Source organism: Trichomycterus rosablanca, chromosome 23 (genome assembly GCF_030014385.1).
Source record: "Trichomycterus rosablanca isolate fTriRos1 chromosome 23, fTriRos1.hap1, whole genome shotgun sequence".
Taxonomy (NCBI): domain Eukaryota; kingdom Metazoa; phylum Chordata; class Actinopteri; order Siluriformes; family Trichomycteridae; genus Trichomycterus; species Trichomycterus rosablanca.
In genome coordinates, this window is record NC_086010.1 from 17668817 (window position 1) to 17685838 (window position 17022).

General features: G+C 43.3%; 2 protein-coding genes across 2 annotated transcripts; one reads left to right on the top strand and one right to left on the bottom strand.

Annotated features, from left to right (window-relative positions):
• The first annotated feature begins 989 nt into the window (after nucleotides 1–989).
• On the top strand, nucleotides 990–10563 carry kpna1 (karyopherin alpha 1 (importin alpha 5)). The gene is made up of 14 exons (XM_062985790.1): nucleotides 990–1056; nucleotides 2741–2873; nucleotides 3102–3215; nucleotides 3302–3401; nucleotides 3494–3588; nucleotides 5476–5607; nucleotides 6118–6206; nucleotides 6326–6425; nucleotides 7078–7241; nucleotides 7337–7415; nucleotides 7557–7682; nucleotides 7776–7903; nucleotides 8496–8671; nucleotides 8952–10563. The coding sequence occupies exons 2-14, from the start codon at nucleotides 2748–2750 to the stop codon at nucleotides 9137–9139; spliced, it is 1617 nt and encodes a 538-aa protein (XP_062841860.1). The 5' UTR covers nucleotides 990–1056; nucleotides 2741–2747; the 3' UTR covers nucleotides 9140–10563.
• Nucleotides 10564–11420: 857 nt separating this feature from the next.
• On the bottom strand, nucleotides 11421–16276 carry fam162a (family with sequence similarity 162 member A). The gene is made up of 5 exons (XM_062985791.1): nucleotides 16096–16276; nucleotides 14318–14401; nucleotides 13408–13519; nucleotides 12707–12815; nucleotides 11421–11746 (listed from the first exon to the last, which is right to left on the bottom strand). Exons 1-5 carry the CDS (start codon nucleotides 16145–16147, stop codon nucleotides 11630–11632), a joined length of 474 nt encoding a protein of 157 aa, XP_062841861.1. The 5' UTR covers nucleotides 16148–16276; the 3' UTR covers nucleotides 11421–11629.
• Nucleotides 16277–17022: the final 746 nt, after the last annotated feature.

Genomic DNA, 17022 nt, shown 5'->3' on the forward strand with positions numbered 1-17022 from the left:
GCAAGTATTCAGCAATACACCTGTACAATACTCCAGGACTGAATGATTAGTTCACTGTTATTAGCACATGTGACCAAAAATTCTAAATTTTTTATAACTCATCTTGTTTCTGATGACTCTGAGGATACAATACATTTCTTGAATGGAGAGGTCTACATTAATAAATAACCAGATAAAATGCCTAGACCAGCCTACTTAGCAAAGATGCACTATGACCTGTAGATTCAAACATGATATTATGATAACATGCTTTCTGTGACCTGATAGCAAATTATTTAACTATTGCAAACTAAAATGTAATGAACAGACTATGGGACTTCTTCTATATGCCAAATAATCTATTAGTACTGCAGAGCTTTTTGCAAATGAGAAATAATAACTAAAATATCAAATAATAACTAAAATATCAACGTCTCTACACATAATTGTAACTTGTCAGGTAATTTACAACATGCTTGTGTTAATCAAATGTCAATACTTTTTGGAGTAGAAGAAATTATCGGGTGGCACGGTGGCTAAGTAGCACTGTCGCCTCACAGCAAGAAGGTCCTGGGTTCGATCCCCAGGCGGGGCGGTCCGGGTCCTTTCTGTGTGGTGTTTGCATGTTCTCCCCGTGTCCGCGTGGGTTTCCTCCGGGTCCTCCGGTTTCCTCCCACCGTCCAAAGATGTGCAAGTGAGGCGAATTGGAGACACTAAATTGTTGTTTTGGTTCCTGTCATGAATGTAACCAAAGTGTAAATCCTAAAAGTGTTAAAATCCTAATAAACAAACAGAAAAGAAATGATCAGTCAGAAAATGTTTTGCATTGATGATATAAGATAATAAAATTAGACTCAAAATATGCTTTTAATGCTTTTAATTCCCAATATACTGTTCCATTAAAGTAATAAATAATAATTCATAACACATTACGTATAGTTGACATTCGATTAACACTAAATGCGCATGCGCTGGCAGAACGCCGGCCTCCTGAATTGCGCAAGCGCAGTAGGACAATACCGGCGGACTGTTAAGATCAGTGGCCTGAACGACGAGCGGATAAGTCGAGTTTTACAGGTCAGTATGTGAATAATTCATGACATCTTTACTTATTGTGTATTTACACGTGTGTGATGTACTGATTAGATAGTCGATACAATCAAAAAGTGGATATGTTGAACAAAACAAACGGCGTCGTAGTTCCCTGTAGTCGTTGTCAGCTAGTTTACGCCAGTGGGTCGTGTTATTTTTGTCATACCTGTTTTCCGACAAAGTCCCGCCTTCTGGGTTATGATTGGCTTAAAAAATGCATTACAGTATTCGATTGGTTTGCAGCTTGCTTCACTAGCCAATCACAAAACAGTAAGCAGGATTTGTCGGAATACAGGTGGAATAAATGTCTCCGTTTATTCTCGAAAAGCCGAGACGTCGCAGATATTTCGCTCAGCTTGATTTAAACAGCGTTTATAAAACGTTCGTTTTATATTTAAGCTGTCATACAAATCATAAAATATAAAACAAATCGAAGTGTCAATTATCGAACGCGTTGACTGCTGTTGAGATTACCTTCCAGTCAAGGACTGTTTATTCAGGCTGCGTTTCTAAGCGCATACTACTCTACTAACCAGTATGAGAGAATAGTAGAATAACACACAGAACTGCTGATGTGTACTAATCTTACATACTAGTTAGTAGTGCAGTATGCGTTTGGGTGCTTTGCATGTGTAGAGCTGTTATCTAGTGCTTGTGACATAACTGCAGGGTGGATATGTCAAAAATAATAACACGATTTAAAGAGCTTCACTATCCGTTATCTTGATAATTATTTGGATAAATGCTCATCCTTAATATATGTGGAGTTTGCATGTTCTCCCTGTGACTGTGTGGGTTTCCTCCGGGTGCTCCGGTTTCCTCCCACAATCCAAAGACGTGCAAGTGAGGTGAATTGAAGATACAAAGTTGTCCACATTAAACTTGTGAACTGATGAATCTTGTGTTACCTGTAACTACCTGTCCTGTCATGACTGTAACCAAAGTGTGTAAAACATGACGTTAAAATCTTAATAAATAAATACAAAATAAAAAAGAGCAAAGTTTAAAGGACAGAATTAGTATTTTTGTGTAGACCCTAAAAACACCATTACCTGTGACAGTAATTTTATTATGAATCATTTGTTAAACATAATTCACCCAAATAGTCCTGTTTTGTTTTGTCAGTCTTTTGGCCCGAAAGTACATTCCATGTGGTTTGTAAAATCCAGATGGGAGATCATTTGTTATTTAATAGCCTTGATATCTGTATTCTATTAAAACATCAAAACAGTAAGCTGTACTAATTTGCTGAAAAATTATCAGCTTTGCCTCTTACCGGGTTCATATGCTGTTGGCTGTACAGTGTACAGATGCTGTTGGTACTTAACTAGCTAAATGCCATAACTATTTTCTAGTTATTTGTTCTCATGTTTGCAATAAACCCCTGAATTAATGTTTTTAAGTTGCATTTTTAATTCGTTTACACTGTATGTTTTGCTGTTTTTATGCTGATTTCATTAGGTTTTTGATATAAAACCAATATTGAAGCTCTAAATATCAGCTGATGCCAAATACTGATCAGATACCGACATCTGCTAACACTGATGATTGAGTTGGCTAAATAATAGCGGGAAAAATACAGATCATGAATACACAACATATGAAGGGTATAATCTGTGTACCGAATATGATTACGTAATATTTGAATTGTGGCTTTTCTCCCTAAAAGCTTCACCATGAGTCAAGGAAAGGACAATGCGCGACTCAAAAGCTATAAGAACAAATCGCTCAACACAGACGAGATGAGGAGGAGGAGGGAGGAGGAAGGCCTGCAGCTTCGCAAACAGAAGAAAGATGAACAGGTACGACAGCTGTAAGCCGGCCTGACCGACTCCTCAGTATTCAGAACCTCTCTGAGATGGAGTGTTTACTTTTCCTGTCAGGCACAGTTTAGCATAATTACCAGGGAAGATTAAACTCAATATTTAATGAATGCAGTGTGGAATTATGGATAATATTACGATATCCAGGTGGCTCTGTTCATCTAATTTGATAGAATCAAGTGCTACATCATTTTGTTTGTTTTATAGCTGTTCAAAAGGAGGAATGTGGCCACAGTGGAGGAAGACTGCACACTGGAGGATGATGGGATGTCGGACAGTGGCTACCTGGAATCCCAGGCTAATAACATGGAACAAATTGCTGTAAGATTTATTTTAATTTCATCTTCATCTTTGACAGCCGCCTTGTCCTGGTCAGGGTCATGTTGTTCATCTGTGTTATTTCGCAGGGAGGGGTTATCTCAGATGACATGATCCAGATGATCTTCTCCAGCTCTCCAGAACAGCAGCTCATGGGAACCCAGCGCTTCAGAAAGCTCCTGTCTAAAGGTCAGAGGTCACATACACACTCGCTCACACACATCGCAGATACGAGACGTTGCATGTAGTACTAATATTAGGGCTCTGTGGTTGTTCTTTAGAACCAAACCCACCTATCGATGAAGTCATCGCCACGTCGGGTGTAGTAGAGCGCTTTGTGGAGTTTCTGAGGAGGAAGGAGAACTGCACACTACAGGTGAACCAACACACTTAATGTTCTATTCATGTGTCTTTTAATAACTGCTTCATCCTGGAAATACTGGACACAAGTTGGTAACATGAGCTGGACAGGGTTCCAGTCCTATTTAGTGTAGCCAGTCCACTTCTTGTATGTACTTGGAATATGCATGGAAATCAAAGAACCATGGGAAACCCAATGCAGGCATGTTAAGAACATACCAAACTCCTCACAGACCGTTACTAAAGGCAACCCTGGTACTGTGTGACACGCACGCTTTGTGCTGTACCTCCATGTAAAACTGTATTGTCAGATATGTGTATTTCTAGGCCACGTCACCCCTAGTTTGTCTTGTGCGGGCGTGCACTGTGCAGCTAAGCAAAATTCTATAGTCCTATACATATACACCAAAGACCAAGTCCGAAATCTTGCCGTTCTAATAGACTCAGATCTTACATTCACCAGCCATATAAAAACCATCACCAAAACAGCCTTCTACCATCTTAGAAATATAGCCAAAATCAAGGGTCTAGTGTGCCAACAAGACCTAGAGAAGCTGATCCATGCTTTTATCTCCAGTAGGTTGGACTATTGTAATGGTCTCTTAACTGGACTTCCCAAAAAGACCATTAAACAGTTACAGCTCATTCAGAACGCTGCTGCTAGAGTTCTAACTAAGACGAAGAGAACTGAGCACATCACTCCAGTTCTAAAATCTCTACACTGGCTTCCGGTTAGTTACAGAATAGAATTTAAAGTGCTGCTATCTCTTAGATCCATGGACTCAGGTCAGCTAGTTGAGCCCAGAGTCCAAACTAAACACGGTGAAGCAGCATTTAGCTGTTGGGCTGCATATAACTGGAACAGACTGCCAGGAGATATTAGATGTTCCGCAAATGTAAAAATGTTTAAATCCAGGTTAAAAACTTTTCTTTTTTCTTGTGCCTATGATTGAGCTCAAAATTTTACCAAACACATTTTACCATATTTCTTTTAGTTTTTCATGCTCTTAATAATTCTTTTTATAGAGTAGTGTACATTCTAAATTGTAGTGTATATTTTACTATATTTTCTTTTAGTTTTCATGTTTTAATTGCTTATCTCTCTTGTTTTAATTTCGTATTTCCCAAATTATAGGGTATATTTTACAATATTTTCTTTCAATTTTTCATGTTGTTAATTTTTTATCTCTCTTGTTTGAATTTCATATTCTCTTAATTGTAACTAAATGTTTGCAGGAAGTCTTTCTGAGGTTTTAGATCTCAGGAATGTTTTAATGCTTTTAATTAATTTTTTTTCCTTATGTAAAGCACTTTGAATTGCCACTGTGTATGAAAGGTGCTATACAAATAAACTTGCCTTGCCTTGCCTTACACAGTACATATACACACATTTAAACACTTTAATTTAACTGTGAAGCTTGCTGACATCCCAACTGGTATAGTGTATTATTTGTACCAAAAAGGAACTGAAACCATGTTTGTAAGTCCAATTCAATATCAAGTTCCTAAGAGGCTAAAATAAAACTGGAGACCATCCGACAGACCCCGTCTACCTTTAGAGGAGTATGTTACATTTTCTAGGATCACTCAGTTGCATCTGTTGACTTTACAAATCACAATTCCTTTGGTAATTGTTGCTGTCGGGGCTTCCTTAACAGAAAATGGTCACTTTTTTGCATGTTGGTGTGAGTACACGGTCAGACAGACATTCGGCTCCCTGAACAGCCGGATTCACCTCCCGAACTCCCTGAGCCCCACAGCAGCCATGAGTCAGTTACTTTTTTGCAGCTGGAATGCTGTAATGATAAACTCACGCTTCAGGAATGCGTGTACGTTACGAGCCTCTCGACTGCAGCAGTAAAAGGTCATGAACGGTTTGCTGACGGGTGTTTTGTCTCCACAGTTCGAGGCAGCCTGGGTCCTGACGAACATCGCCTCTGGGACGTCTCACCAGACGCGCGTGGTCATCCAGGCCGGCGCCGTACCCATATTCATAGAGATGCTGAGCTCAGACTTTGAGGACGTCCAGGAACAGGTATAATGAACCATTACAGGACCATTTCATCCATGATCTTATTTATATTATTTAAATCCTTATAAGGAGTAAAAATAGAAAAGGAAGTGGGGTAACTGAAGCCCTATTATGGATTGGGTGTGCATGGATGTACAGGGTATTCCTTTCCACCGCAACCTTGACCAACCTAACAACCTAACTGTTGTTATAAGGTTCACTTTTATGTGTGACTCAAATTATAAGATGTAAAATAAAGCAAAGCTTTAATATTTTGACGTTCCTAGTCTCAGTGTGTCCAAACCAGCAACCAGCAGAAATACGATCCTGGGCGGATTTAGTCATTTTAATATGGAAATGGAAAAAATGCAAACGCTGCGCTGGGCTCTCCTCCAAACAGAAGACTTTTCAGGTCATTTCGGGTTGCTTTTCCTACGAACAGGCTAGAATTGCTCGCGGCTTTTGCGCTCTGATCCGTTTCTCTGAGATCTCCGAGTGCTTTATTTCCATGTTCCTCTGTGTGTTTCACCGCAGGCGGTGTGGGCATTAGGAAACATTGCCGGTGACAGCACAGAGTGTAGAGATTACGTGCTGGATTGCAACATTCTCCCCTCCCTTGTACAGTAAGTGTACAGTTCTGTTTACGTTCCTTTTTACTCTGCATCTTGTGATTCTGGGTGAACGATTTTTTTCTACACAGATTAAATCATTATGAAATTCATATTATGTTCATTCTTTTCAGGCTCTTGGCCAAACAGAACCGCTTGACTATGATGAGGAACGCCGTGTGGGCTCTTTCTAACCTGTGCAGAGGGAAGAACCCGCCTCCAGATTTCGCCAAGGTATAATCTGTTAGTAATGGAATACGGATTTCTATATTATACAACCACAATTCTGTTTCCTTTTAAATAGAATTAGCTACGAATTCTGTGTAAAACTAGGAGGAATTATTTAAATACGGTCATTACATGTTTATTACATTTACTTGTATAACATGGGCGGCATGGTGGGTAGCACTGTCGCCTCACAGCAAGAAGGTCCTGGATTCGATCCCCAGGTGGGGCGGTCTGGTCCAGCTCCTTTCTGTGTGGTGTTTGCATGTTCTCCCCATGTCCAGTTCCCTCCCACAGTCCAAAGACGTGCAAGGGAGGTGGATTGGAGTTATGTTATGATCATAACCCACATTGACTTTACAAAGTGTTGTGTAATCAACTCTGTTTTGACTAATTTACTACTGATTCTTGGAGCCAAAATAGAAAAAATTATATATATTTAATTTCCCTCTGACCATTTAGTATGACTAGTAGCTAGTGTTATCATTCAGACTGTATTATTTGACTTTGTTGGATACTATCTGTACTATGAACTCCATAGCATTCAGGCCACGATACTGTAAATCTAGTTTTAGTTTTAGTTAAACACTGACTGCAGTAAGCACTGTGTGGGTGTGGATGTGTAATTTGTGTGTTTTTCTTCTTCTCCGTGTGTGTGTAGGTGTCTCCGTGCCTCAGCGTTCTCTCCTGGCTGCTCTTCGTGAACGATACAGACATTCTGGCTGACGCGTGCTGGGCTCTCTCCTACCTGTCCGACGGACCCAACGACAAGATCCAAGCCGTGATCGACTCGGGCGTGTGCCGCAGACTGGTGGAGCTGCTTCTGTAAGATATAAAACGCTCGCCGAGGGGGGTGGAGTCTGTGGGAGCGATGATCAAAACGCATCAGCTGACTCTGGGTTCTGTTTTCTCTTCCCCAGGCATTCAGATTATAAGGTTGTATCTCCTGCTCTCCGGGCCGTGGGGAACATCGTGACAGGAGACGACGTCCAGACTCAGGTGATTAAAAGCTAAATTGCACTAAAATGGCAGACTTGTGCAATTAAGAAGACATTATTGGTTCTTTTATAAGTTCCTTTTGTTGTAGAACTAGAATCAGGATTGAAGAAAGGTGGAGTGACTTGTGTTTTACCTGAACAGGTGATCCTGAACTGCTCAGCCCTGCAGAGTCTGCTCCATTTGCTCTGCAGCCCCAAGGAATCAATTAAAAAGGAGGCTTGCTGGACCATCTCCAACATCACTGCTGGTAACCGAGCGCAGATACAGGTGCGTCTCGGTCATATTAAATGTAATCTTGAGGTGTTACGCAAGCATTTGCTGTTTTACAATAATTCTTATTCTTTTTGTTTGTTTGTTTAGATGGTGATAGATGCAGGTTTGCTGCCTCCTCTCATCAGTATACTTCAGGTAGCAGAGTTTCGTACGAGGAAAGAGGCGGCCTGGGCCATTACCAATGCCACGTCTGGCGGCTCTAGTGAGCAGATCAGGTAAAGTATTGTTTAGAATGCCTTTATATTTTGTCTGCAATTGTTTTTTTATTTGGTTTGTGATGGAGGACAGTCGAAGAAATCTCAATCTTGTGAAAATTGCTTCTGATTAAGACCAGATTTCATGTAGTCCTAGTCCAAAACCCAGTCCACGTTACAACCCTCAAGGTAAACACCAGGCATCCACAGAAACACAACTGGCAGTGTGTGATGGAAGGAAGGTGGTATGGGGGCTCTTCTCACTTTGCCAGTGATATGCGATTTCCAGGACTGTCCTGGACGTCTGCCTGAGTGAGTGTGTGTGTATGTTGGGGGGGGTATATAGAGCTTAGCGTGACTCTCCATACACAGTACAGCTCTGTATAAGTACGGACAGTTTATAAGTAGCCATTGTAGATTGGACACGTGTTGGAGGAACCCGTGTAATAATTCTGACTCCGATTGGGAGTTGTGCAAGCATTAGCGCATTCACATTCCTGACCTGGACGTGACTACATTTGTGTATAAAAAGGGAAAATCCAGAATTTATTTATGTAATAATAGCTTTGTCTAAACACAGAGGTTTGTGATTGGTTCTGTTTTATTTACACAGGCACCTAGTGGAGCTGGGTTGCATCAAGCCTCTGTGTGACCTCTTGACGCTGATGGACTCCAAGATCGTGCAGGTGGCTCTGAACGGCCTGGAGAACATCCTCAGACTCGGAGAGCAGGAGGGCAAGAGGAGTGGAGGAATCAACCCCTATTGTGCCCTCATCGAGGAAGCATATGGTGACGTGCACTAGCAGCCCAGCACACACACACACACACACACACGCAGTACTCGGCTCTTCGCTCCTCAGGAATCGAGATGAAGCCTCATTGAACGTTCCTCACAGAGCTAATCTCACTAAATTTCTGAGTGCCACCTCACTGGCTGCTCACAGACTCGGCCCACTCATTTTAAAACATGATTGCAGACTGATCCTGCGGATCGAGCATGAATTTCACATTCGTCTCACCTTTACCTGCAGTTTGATCTTCACTGACACTCTTCGCTTTCCTTCTTCAGGTCTGGATAAGCTGGAGTTCCTACAAGGTCATGAAAACCAGGAGATCTACCAGAAGGCGTTCGATCTGATCGAGCGTTACTTCAGCCCCGACGACGAGGACCCGACCCTGGCGCCCGCCGTCGACCTGCAGCAGCAGCAGTTCCTGTTCCAGCAGTGCGAGGCTCCCATGGAGGGCTTCCAGCTCTGAGCTCCTCAACCTCTCCCAGAGAGTCATTATCGATTATCGTGATCATGAAGAGTGTGATGTTGCGAAAGCCTGCGTTGCTGGTCGACTTCCCCTTTTCTTGCTCCCTTCACGCCCGCTGCTGTCGCTGGTCCGGCTTTTGAAGAAACCTTCGGGAGAACGAAGCCCGTAGGAACCGACGTGACCGTGAGACCAGCTCTGAACGTTCCCCGTCGCCCACGAGTGTCCTGCATTTATTTATATCCGGCTGAAATCTTTATCCCTGTATAAAATAAGCATCACATCCCTGCGGACTGGACCAGGATCGATGGAATCTGGGAATGAACCGCCCGCCCGCCCGCCCGCCCGCGCGGCCTCACCGCAGCACGGGGCGTCTCGAGGCGGCGATTCTGTTCTCTTCTGTTCGGAAACACTGGATTGACCGCGTGACTGTGGGAGCGCCCAACGATGGCGTACAGAAAAACTGGCACAGCGTGGCCAGTCTGCCCTAAAGACTGAAGGACTTCTGCTGAAGACGCTCTTTTATCTGCTCGGACTGACCGACCGCCACTGGCGACGTTTATTTGCTTTTAAATTCATGCATTCCTGTGACTGAACCCACGTGCGCAGGCTCCGGCTCAGTTATTCTTTACCTTTTAAACAAAACAATGACTAGTTTGCACTTTCGGGAGTTGGAGTCTCCCTGTGCACCGAGACTGATTGACAGGGACGAACCCCCCACCCCCACGCCTCCATGTCTCGAGCCTGTGCATCGGACGTTTTCGGACTTTCATCGGCACTTTACGTTCAGGACAGAAGTGGTTCCCATCAGAACCTCTTCATCTCCACGCAGTACTCGGCTCTTCGCTCCTCAGGAATCGAGATGAAGGCTCATTGGACGTTCCTCACAGAGCTAATCTCACTAAATTTCAGCGTGCCACCTCGTTGGCTGCTCACAGACTCGGCCCTCTCTGAGGTCTCTTCCACTACTCTGACTCTGGACATTCGGCTAGCTTAAATCTTCCTGGCTAGCTTACACACACACACACACACACACATTTTAAACCCCCCGATCAGGTGACCCCCGCATTACAGGACAAGTAGGACGAGAGGAAAAAGGCTGCATCCCTTTTTTATTATGAATACATTTCTTCTGTTTTATTTCGGGGTCGAATCTGTCAGTACCGACGGTGCCATAATTCTATTGTGAAATCATGATTAAAACCCAGCAACGAACGGCAAAAAAAAAACCTAAATGACTCAAAGTAAAGTCTAAAACAAAGTAAATATGTTGTGAGCTAAAAAGCTACGATTGTTTAATAGGTTTGTTTAATTCTGTGTCGGATTCTCTCAGAGCGACGGCCAGCTCTCCGTGTTCAATACTGCTGTCATACTAAGATTGTGAACTGTCCTCTGTCAAGCCGATTGCATAAACGCTGTTTCATGAGGCTCCGATGTTATTTATTTCAGCATTTTCTCCCTTTTTCTCCTGATTTTAGTGTAGTCAATCTGTCTTCTGCTGCTGTGGATCCCTGATTGCGTTCGAGGATGGTATATTGCTGCTAATGCCTCCGACGATGCGTGTGCAGTCCTTCTTTTCACCCATGCTTTCTGTACAGGCGCCTTTATCTGCTAACCAGGGTCCTTACACAGCGTTTGAAGGCCCCACCCAAGCAGACAAGGTGGCCGATTAGTGTCTGCTGCAGGCACTGCCAATTGTGCCCACTAGATGGCGCTAGATTCGAACCGAATCTCGGCGCTGGTGTGCTAGCGGAATATCCCTCTGCGCCACCTGGGCGCCCTAGTCCGGAACTTCCAGCTTATCGTTTGCTTTGCTTCGGATTCATAACAGACGAGTTCGAGTCTCGATGGCGCCACCAGGCTGGTCGGATGTGCTACAGAAACGATTGGCTGTGTCTGAGGAAGGAAAGGGTGAACAGGGTCACCCCATTAAGGCTGCAACGGCGATTCGTCCAGTCTGGTGAAGGCTTCTGCATCGAAAACACGTACATCTAACGAATGTGTTACGGTTCCATGTAGGGCGTGGTGTGACTCCGTACACTGTGCAGCCCTTCGCTTAAATCATAAATCCACCGCAGGCTGGTATAAAGAAGCGACAGGTCACTCTAGACCCGTCAGCGTCAACTAATCCAGGAGGAAAATAATAATTAAATCAACACATTTTTACAGGCATAAACATGAAATGAACCTGTACACGAACACCCTCTAGTGGAGGCTTTATGTTACATCTTGTAAATCACAGTGGGACCATTATTATTAATTAAGTAAATTTCGTTTAGATGCATCACTTTTATTACTTTATTAATTTATCAACTCTATACAAACAATCGTACAAGCTAAATAACGAGCTCATCTACATGAGCTGCTCAATTTAAACTAAACTGAACTATGAGTGCATATTTAGGCACCAGAACAACATTCACGTTAAAGATGTGAATATCAGTCGTGGGTTTTTGACGGGCTCCTCGAATCCCGTTCGGCGCGAGTGCTCTCTCACTGCGGTTTCTGTTCGAGAGCAGCCGCTGCTTCTCGCTCTCTCTGTGCCTCCTCTCTCCATCGAGCTTTCTTCTCCATGTTCCTGCTGGTCAGGTTGTCGTGGCGGCTCACGGCCTGCAGGGGGCAGAAACGTTAGAATGGTTAGTACTAGTCGGAGTTTAATGTAGTTTTTTTTACTTGAAATAACAGGTTGGTGCAGCCGGTGGAGTGTGTGTGGGAGAGCACCATGGTCCTGGTGACATGGGTTTGATCATTGCTTTAAATTATTGCCTTTAAATTCTATTTATTTTCTCCCAATTTTGGTGCATCCAGTTAGGCTTCGGCTGCTGGGGAGCCTGATGGCGTTTGAGGAGGGTCTATTTTGCCCGTGCCTCGATGGATTCGCACATGAGGCTCCTCCATTTCTGCACAGGTGCCTCGGTCTGCTAACCAGGGTCCTTGCACAGCGTTTGAAGACCCCGTCCACTTTATTAGTCCGATCTTTTCCCACCCAGCAGACTCGGAGGCCAATTTTGTCTGCTGCACGGTTGGCACTGCCAATTGTGGCCGCTAGATGGTGCCCAGCCGACCGGTAGCAGAGCCGAGATTCGAACCCAGGAATCGGAACCGGGAGTTCTCAGCGCTGGATTGTCCAGTCGGTGCTAATTTATCAAAATATTGGTTTAACTCGTGAGCCATTTGTCAGCACAATTGAATCCTAATTAAAGGATGGAAGGAGGCTGGAAAAGCTTTAGGATTCGAACCCTAATACATGTGATTCGAAGACCTCTGGTCTCAGAACTATGACCTATACCAGAATGAGAAGGTCAGCTGTTTCCTGTTCCCACCACACCCTATTAATCTTTACAGACGGCTGGATGATGAGCTTACGAGATGCTAAAGGTGTCCTGTAAAGCAGGAAAACCCTAAAACCCTTCAGTGGTCCTTCAGAACTGGAGTTGAAAAGCATATAAATGTAATTATTCTGTTAATTCTGCTCTGGCTGTGTCCCAAATCACACACTTTGGTACTGAATATTATAGTATGTCAATCTAAGATACTACCTATACAACAGTAGTTCCAGGTGGACGTTACCTGTTTTCCCATGATCACCATGCCCACGCAGCCTGCGATGGTCAGCAGTATCATGACGTAGCAGGCCTTCACGCGCAGTCTGTTCCTGGCTGCGTCGATCATCTCGAACCTGGAGATCGGTAACACGAGGACGTCAGACTTACAGTAACGGTGAAGTGAGTTAACGCATTTAGCTTTTATACAATCAATAGGCTACAGTGCTCTGAAATGGACCGATGTTCTGACCAGGGTGAGTTTCTGCACGATCTCCAGTGTTCCAGATCAACCATGACACAATGTGCTCTGACCCCAGCTTCCAAACCTAGCCATCTCGAGGCCAAAAGGGTCAAGGGTCTTGGCATAGACCTAACAGCAGCTGTCTGATGAAGGCAAGATTCAAACCCTCAATTTTTGGGTACTGAGCCCAGCGCTTTACCCACTGAGCCACCACTGTGTCCTGTTTTCTCTCAACCAGTCCATGAAGAGATGGACAATAATAAAGGGCCTGTACTCTATCATATCTAATTATTTAACTCTGGTTTTTGATCACTGACCAGATTAAATCATCCAGGATACAATTAACTCTCCAGTCTGGGTACGTCTGAGACGTTCTGTGCCTTGAACACATCCTGTACACCAGACCTCTAACTTCCCTGTACAAGCAAACGAAACCTCCACGACCCACCAGTTATTCTGTTATGCAACAGGAAGTGAGCACTTACGACACTGTCTCTGGGATCTGATCCATGGATTTGAAGCGACCGGACCACACCAGAATCTTCTTGTCCATCTCGGACGGTCTGTAGCCGGGCACCTTGAACCCGCCTCGCTCGGCTACGGACAAAAATAAAATATAGGGATTAAATATTAAGCGATAACATTCATACCTTCTGTTTAAGAATGATTAACAGGGTGAAACTCTTACGTCCTTTGATACAAACATTAAAACCATAAATACAGATTTTAGTTTATTTAAAACGTTGGTATGGTGGTCCAGCTGGTAGAGTGGGTACCACACAGCAAAATGGACCCTGGGGACTTGGGTTTGATCCTCAGTTCCGGTCACTGTTTGAAGTTTGGCTCCTTATATCCCAAAGAAATGCAGGAGGTGTGATGGCTGTTCTTAATCACCCCTAGGTACGAGTAAGTGAGCGTATGTTGCCGTCTGGTTGGCACTGGACCCACTGCAGCCCTGACTTAAAGTGGGTAGTAAAAAATTAACCAGTAAAAAATTTATGAAGAATTTAACTCTTATTCCAAAGTAGGTGATTAATCAAGATGCCATTGTGTTTTATTAACGTAATAACTACTATATTAATAAACATTAGCAATTAAGGGTTAAGGACCTTGCTCAAGGGCCCAACAGTGGCAACCTGGCAGCTGTGGGACCTAACCCAGCGAACTTTCAATTACTAGTCCAGTACCTTAACCGCAAAGCTACTGTACATCTGCCTTTACGTTCCTGACCTTGGAGTTGACCACTGTTCCATGTATTCCATGTACCTTTATGTATTTTTGACCCATCAGATCGTACTAGTAGGTGCTCCAGTGGGACCCACCACCACAGGGATGCTATCAGCCTGCCAGGCGTCTACACACAGACATGATTCTCCTTCAGAAGACTGAACTAACCTTGTGGTGGAACTGCGGGTTCATGTGGTTTAATGCAGAACGTTCTTCTGCTCGCCGTGCTCAGAGTGGATCTCTGAATTTGGCCTGGAGGTAAAAAAGTGAAGAGTCAGACTGACATCAGGTGAACAGGAGAAAATAAGGAAATCATGCCTCTGTGGTGTCTGGAACGCTGGTGCGCTGTCAGACTGAAACGTTGTACGTGTTTTGATGAGTCACTGTGATGAATGTGTTTGGTTGAGGACAAGTTGTGACATCATGTCAGTCAGCATCACGTTTCCCCTCGTGTCTGTACATGCTGGTTGATTGTTTAAGAAGCTTTACTGGCGTTTCAAACATACACACGTACACAGCTGAACGAAATCATAGCTGGAGCATCATAAAAAGCACAGGGCTACACAATAATACAAACAGTCTTTTAGTTTTAAGTGCCGTGCCGAGTGGCAGCCGACTGCAGCAGCTCCGTCTTCAGAGACGTTATTTTGAACCTATATTAGGCTTACTTCTTACTATACTTACTTTCAGTCATACATACTTAATCATTATTTTCAAACGTATCTTGAGCTGCTGTAATAGTTGACTTTCCCTTTGGGATTAATAAAGCTATCCATCCATCTATCTGTCCATCCATCCATCCATCTATCCATCTGTCCATCCATCCATCTATCTGTCCATCTATCCATCCATCTATCTATCTGTCCATCCATCCATCCATCCATCTATCCATCTGTCCATCCATCTATCCATCTCTCCAACTATCCATCCATCCATCTATCTGTCCAACTATCCATCCATCTATCTATCTGTCCATCTATCCATCTCTCCAACTATCCATCCAGCCATCTATCTGTCCAACTATCCATCCAACCATCTATCTGTCCATCTATCTATCCATCCATCCATCTATCTGTCCATCTATCCATCTATCTGTCCATCTATCCATCCATCCATCTATCTATCCATCCAACCATCTATCTGTCCATCTATCCATCTATCTGTCCATCTATCTATCCATCCATCTATCTATCCATCCAACCATCTATCTGTCCATCCATCTATCTATCTGTCCAACTATCCATCCATCTATCTGTCCAACTATCCATCCAACCATCTATCTGTCCATCCATCCATCTATCTGTCCATCTATCTATCCATCCATCCATCTATCCGTCCATCTATCTATCCATCCATCCATCTATCCATCTATCTATCTATCTATCTATCTATCTATCTATCTATCTATCTATCTCTCCAACTATCCATCCATCCATCTATCTATCTATACGATTCACACACTAACAACATGCTGAATACACACTGTTCATTCATTCACTTATTTAATGTATCCATTCTCACAGGTCTTCAGGCCAATTTTGACCAACTAATCCACCTACTGACACGTGTTTGAAAGCTGGAAGACAACCGGAAACCCCGGAGAAAAACCCACACAAACAAAAGAACAGCAAGCCGAACTCCTGACAGTGACCAAAGTTAAGTTTGGAACCCAAGTGTCCAGACTGTCAAATTCCAAAATCGTGCAGTAGGTGGGTTGCCTGGTCTGATCATCCCCAAAGAAAGTACAAGTGAAAGTGTCGCGACGCGAGGCCACACTGCGACCCTGACCATATGTGACAGATGTTAGACATCACACGATCTGTGCTGCCACTAATACTCACAGATCTACCAGTTTACTGAGCATCAAGTTATAATAAATAAATCACGTTTGTTTACCATGTGGTTTCAGTTCATCTGATTAAAGTATAAAATCTAACAAAACTCACCGAATAAAGCCCCAAAAACAGGCCGAGCTCTGCTGAGAGCACTGAAGAACATTTCTCCTGAATTAACGAGAAAATAAACTTTAAAAATGAGAGAAATCTGGATGTTTTAGGGCATGAAAACTATAAACAGAGATCTGAGCTCTTCCTCCTGATCGGTTACTGAGTGCGTGCTAAAGTGCGTGCTACTTTTGTGGTGTATTCAAACACCCTGCAATTATCTATGTACAAAAGTGTTTTCCAGTTACGCAGGCGTGACCGGGAGCATCATCAGCTGCACTGGTATTGGTCAGTGTGGCACCAAAACCAGTATGGGGCGGCACAGTGGGACAGCAGCAGGGTCCTGTGGATCTGGGTTTGATCCTGGACTTTTTCCTTCTATGTTTATGTAGCTTTCCCTCTTAGTTTAACCCCGACTAGTCAAGTCAAGTCAAGTCAACTTTATTTATATAGCGCTTTTTACAATATACATTGTCTCAAAGCAACTTTACAAAATCCAGGACCAACAGATACAAAAACCCCTGTTGAGCAAGCCGAGGGCGACTGTGGCAAGGAAAAACTCCCTGAAAATTCCAGGAAGAAACCTTGAGAGGAACCAGACTCAGCAGGGCCCATCCTTCCTGGGTGGCCTGGAGGATACTTTAAATAAATACACGATTTACACAAATCATACAAACACAGAATTAAATGATCTAAAAGTCATAACTGGTAATAAATAGATAAATAAACAATTAAATAATAATAGAGTTGTTATCCGCTCTAGTCTTCAATAAAGTCTGTAGTGATTTCTTGTCGTTGCAATTACTCCAGACCCGTCACATCTGACAGGAGCAGCATCGTTGTCCCGGCAGTCTCGACTTTAATCCTTAACATCAATAATAATAATAACAACAACAATAATAATAACAACAACAATAGTAATAATAATAA

Coding starts and splice junctions, on each gene's coding strand:
- kpna1 (XM_062985790.1), top strand. CDS start 2,748: ATGAGTCAAGGAAAGGACAATGCGCGACTCAAAAGCTATAAGAACAAA. Junction 3,216..3,301: donor ATAACATGGAACAAATTGCT/GTAAGATTTATT, acceptor GTTATTTCGCAG/GGAGGGGTTATCTCAGATGA. Junction 6,207..6,325: donor ATTCTCCCCTCCCTTGTACA/GTAAGTGTACAG, acceptor CATTCTTTTCAG/GCTCTTGGCCAAACAGAACC.
- fam162a (XM_062985791.1), bottom strand. CDS start 16,147: ATGTTCTTCAGTGCTCTCAGCAGAGCTCGGCCTGTTTTTGGGGCTTTA. Junction 14,402..16,095: donor TGTTTTTGGGGCTTTATTCG/GTGAGTTTTGTT, acceptor TTTTACCTCCAG/GCCAAATTCAGAGATCCACT. Junction 12,816..13,407: donor CAGATCCCAGAGACAGTGTC/GTAAGTGCTCAC, acceptor ACCGATCTCCAG/GTTCGAGATGATCGACGCAG.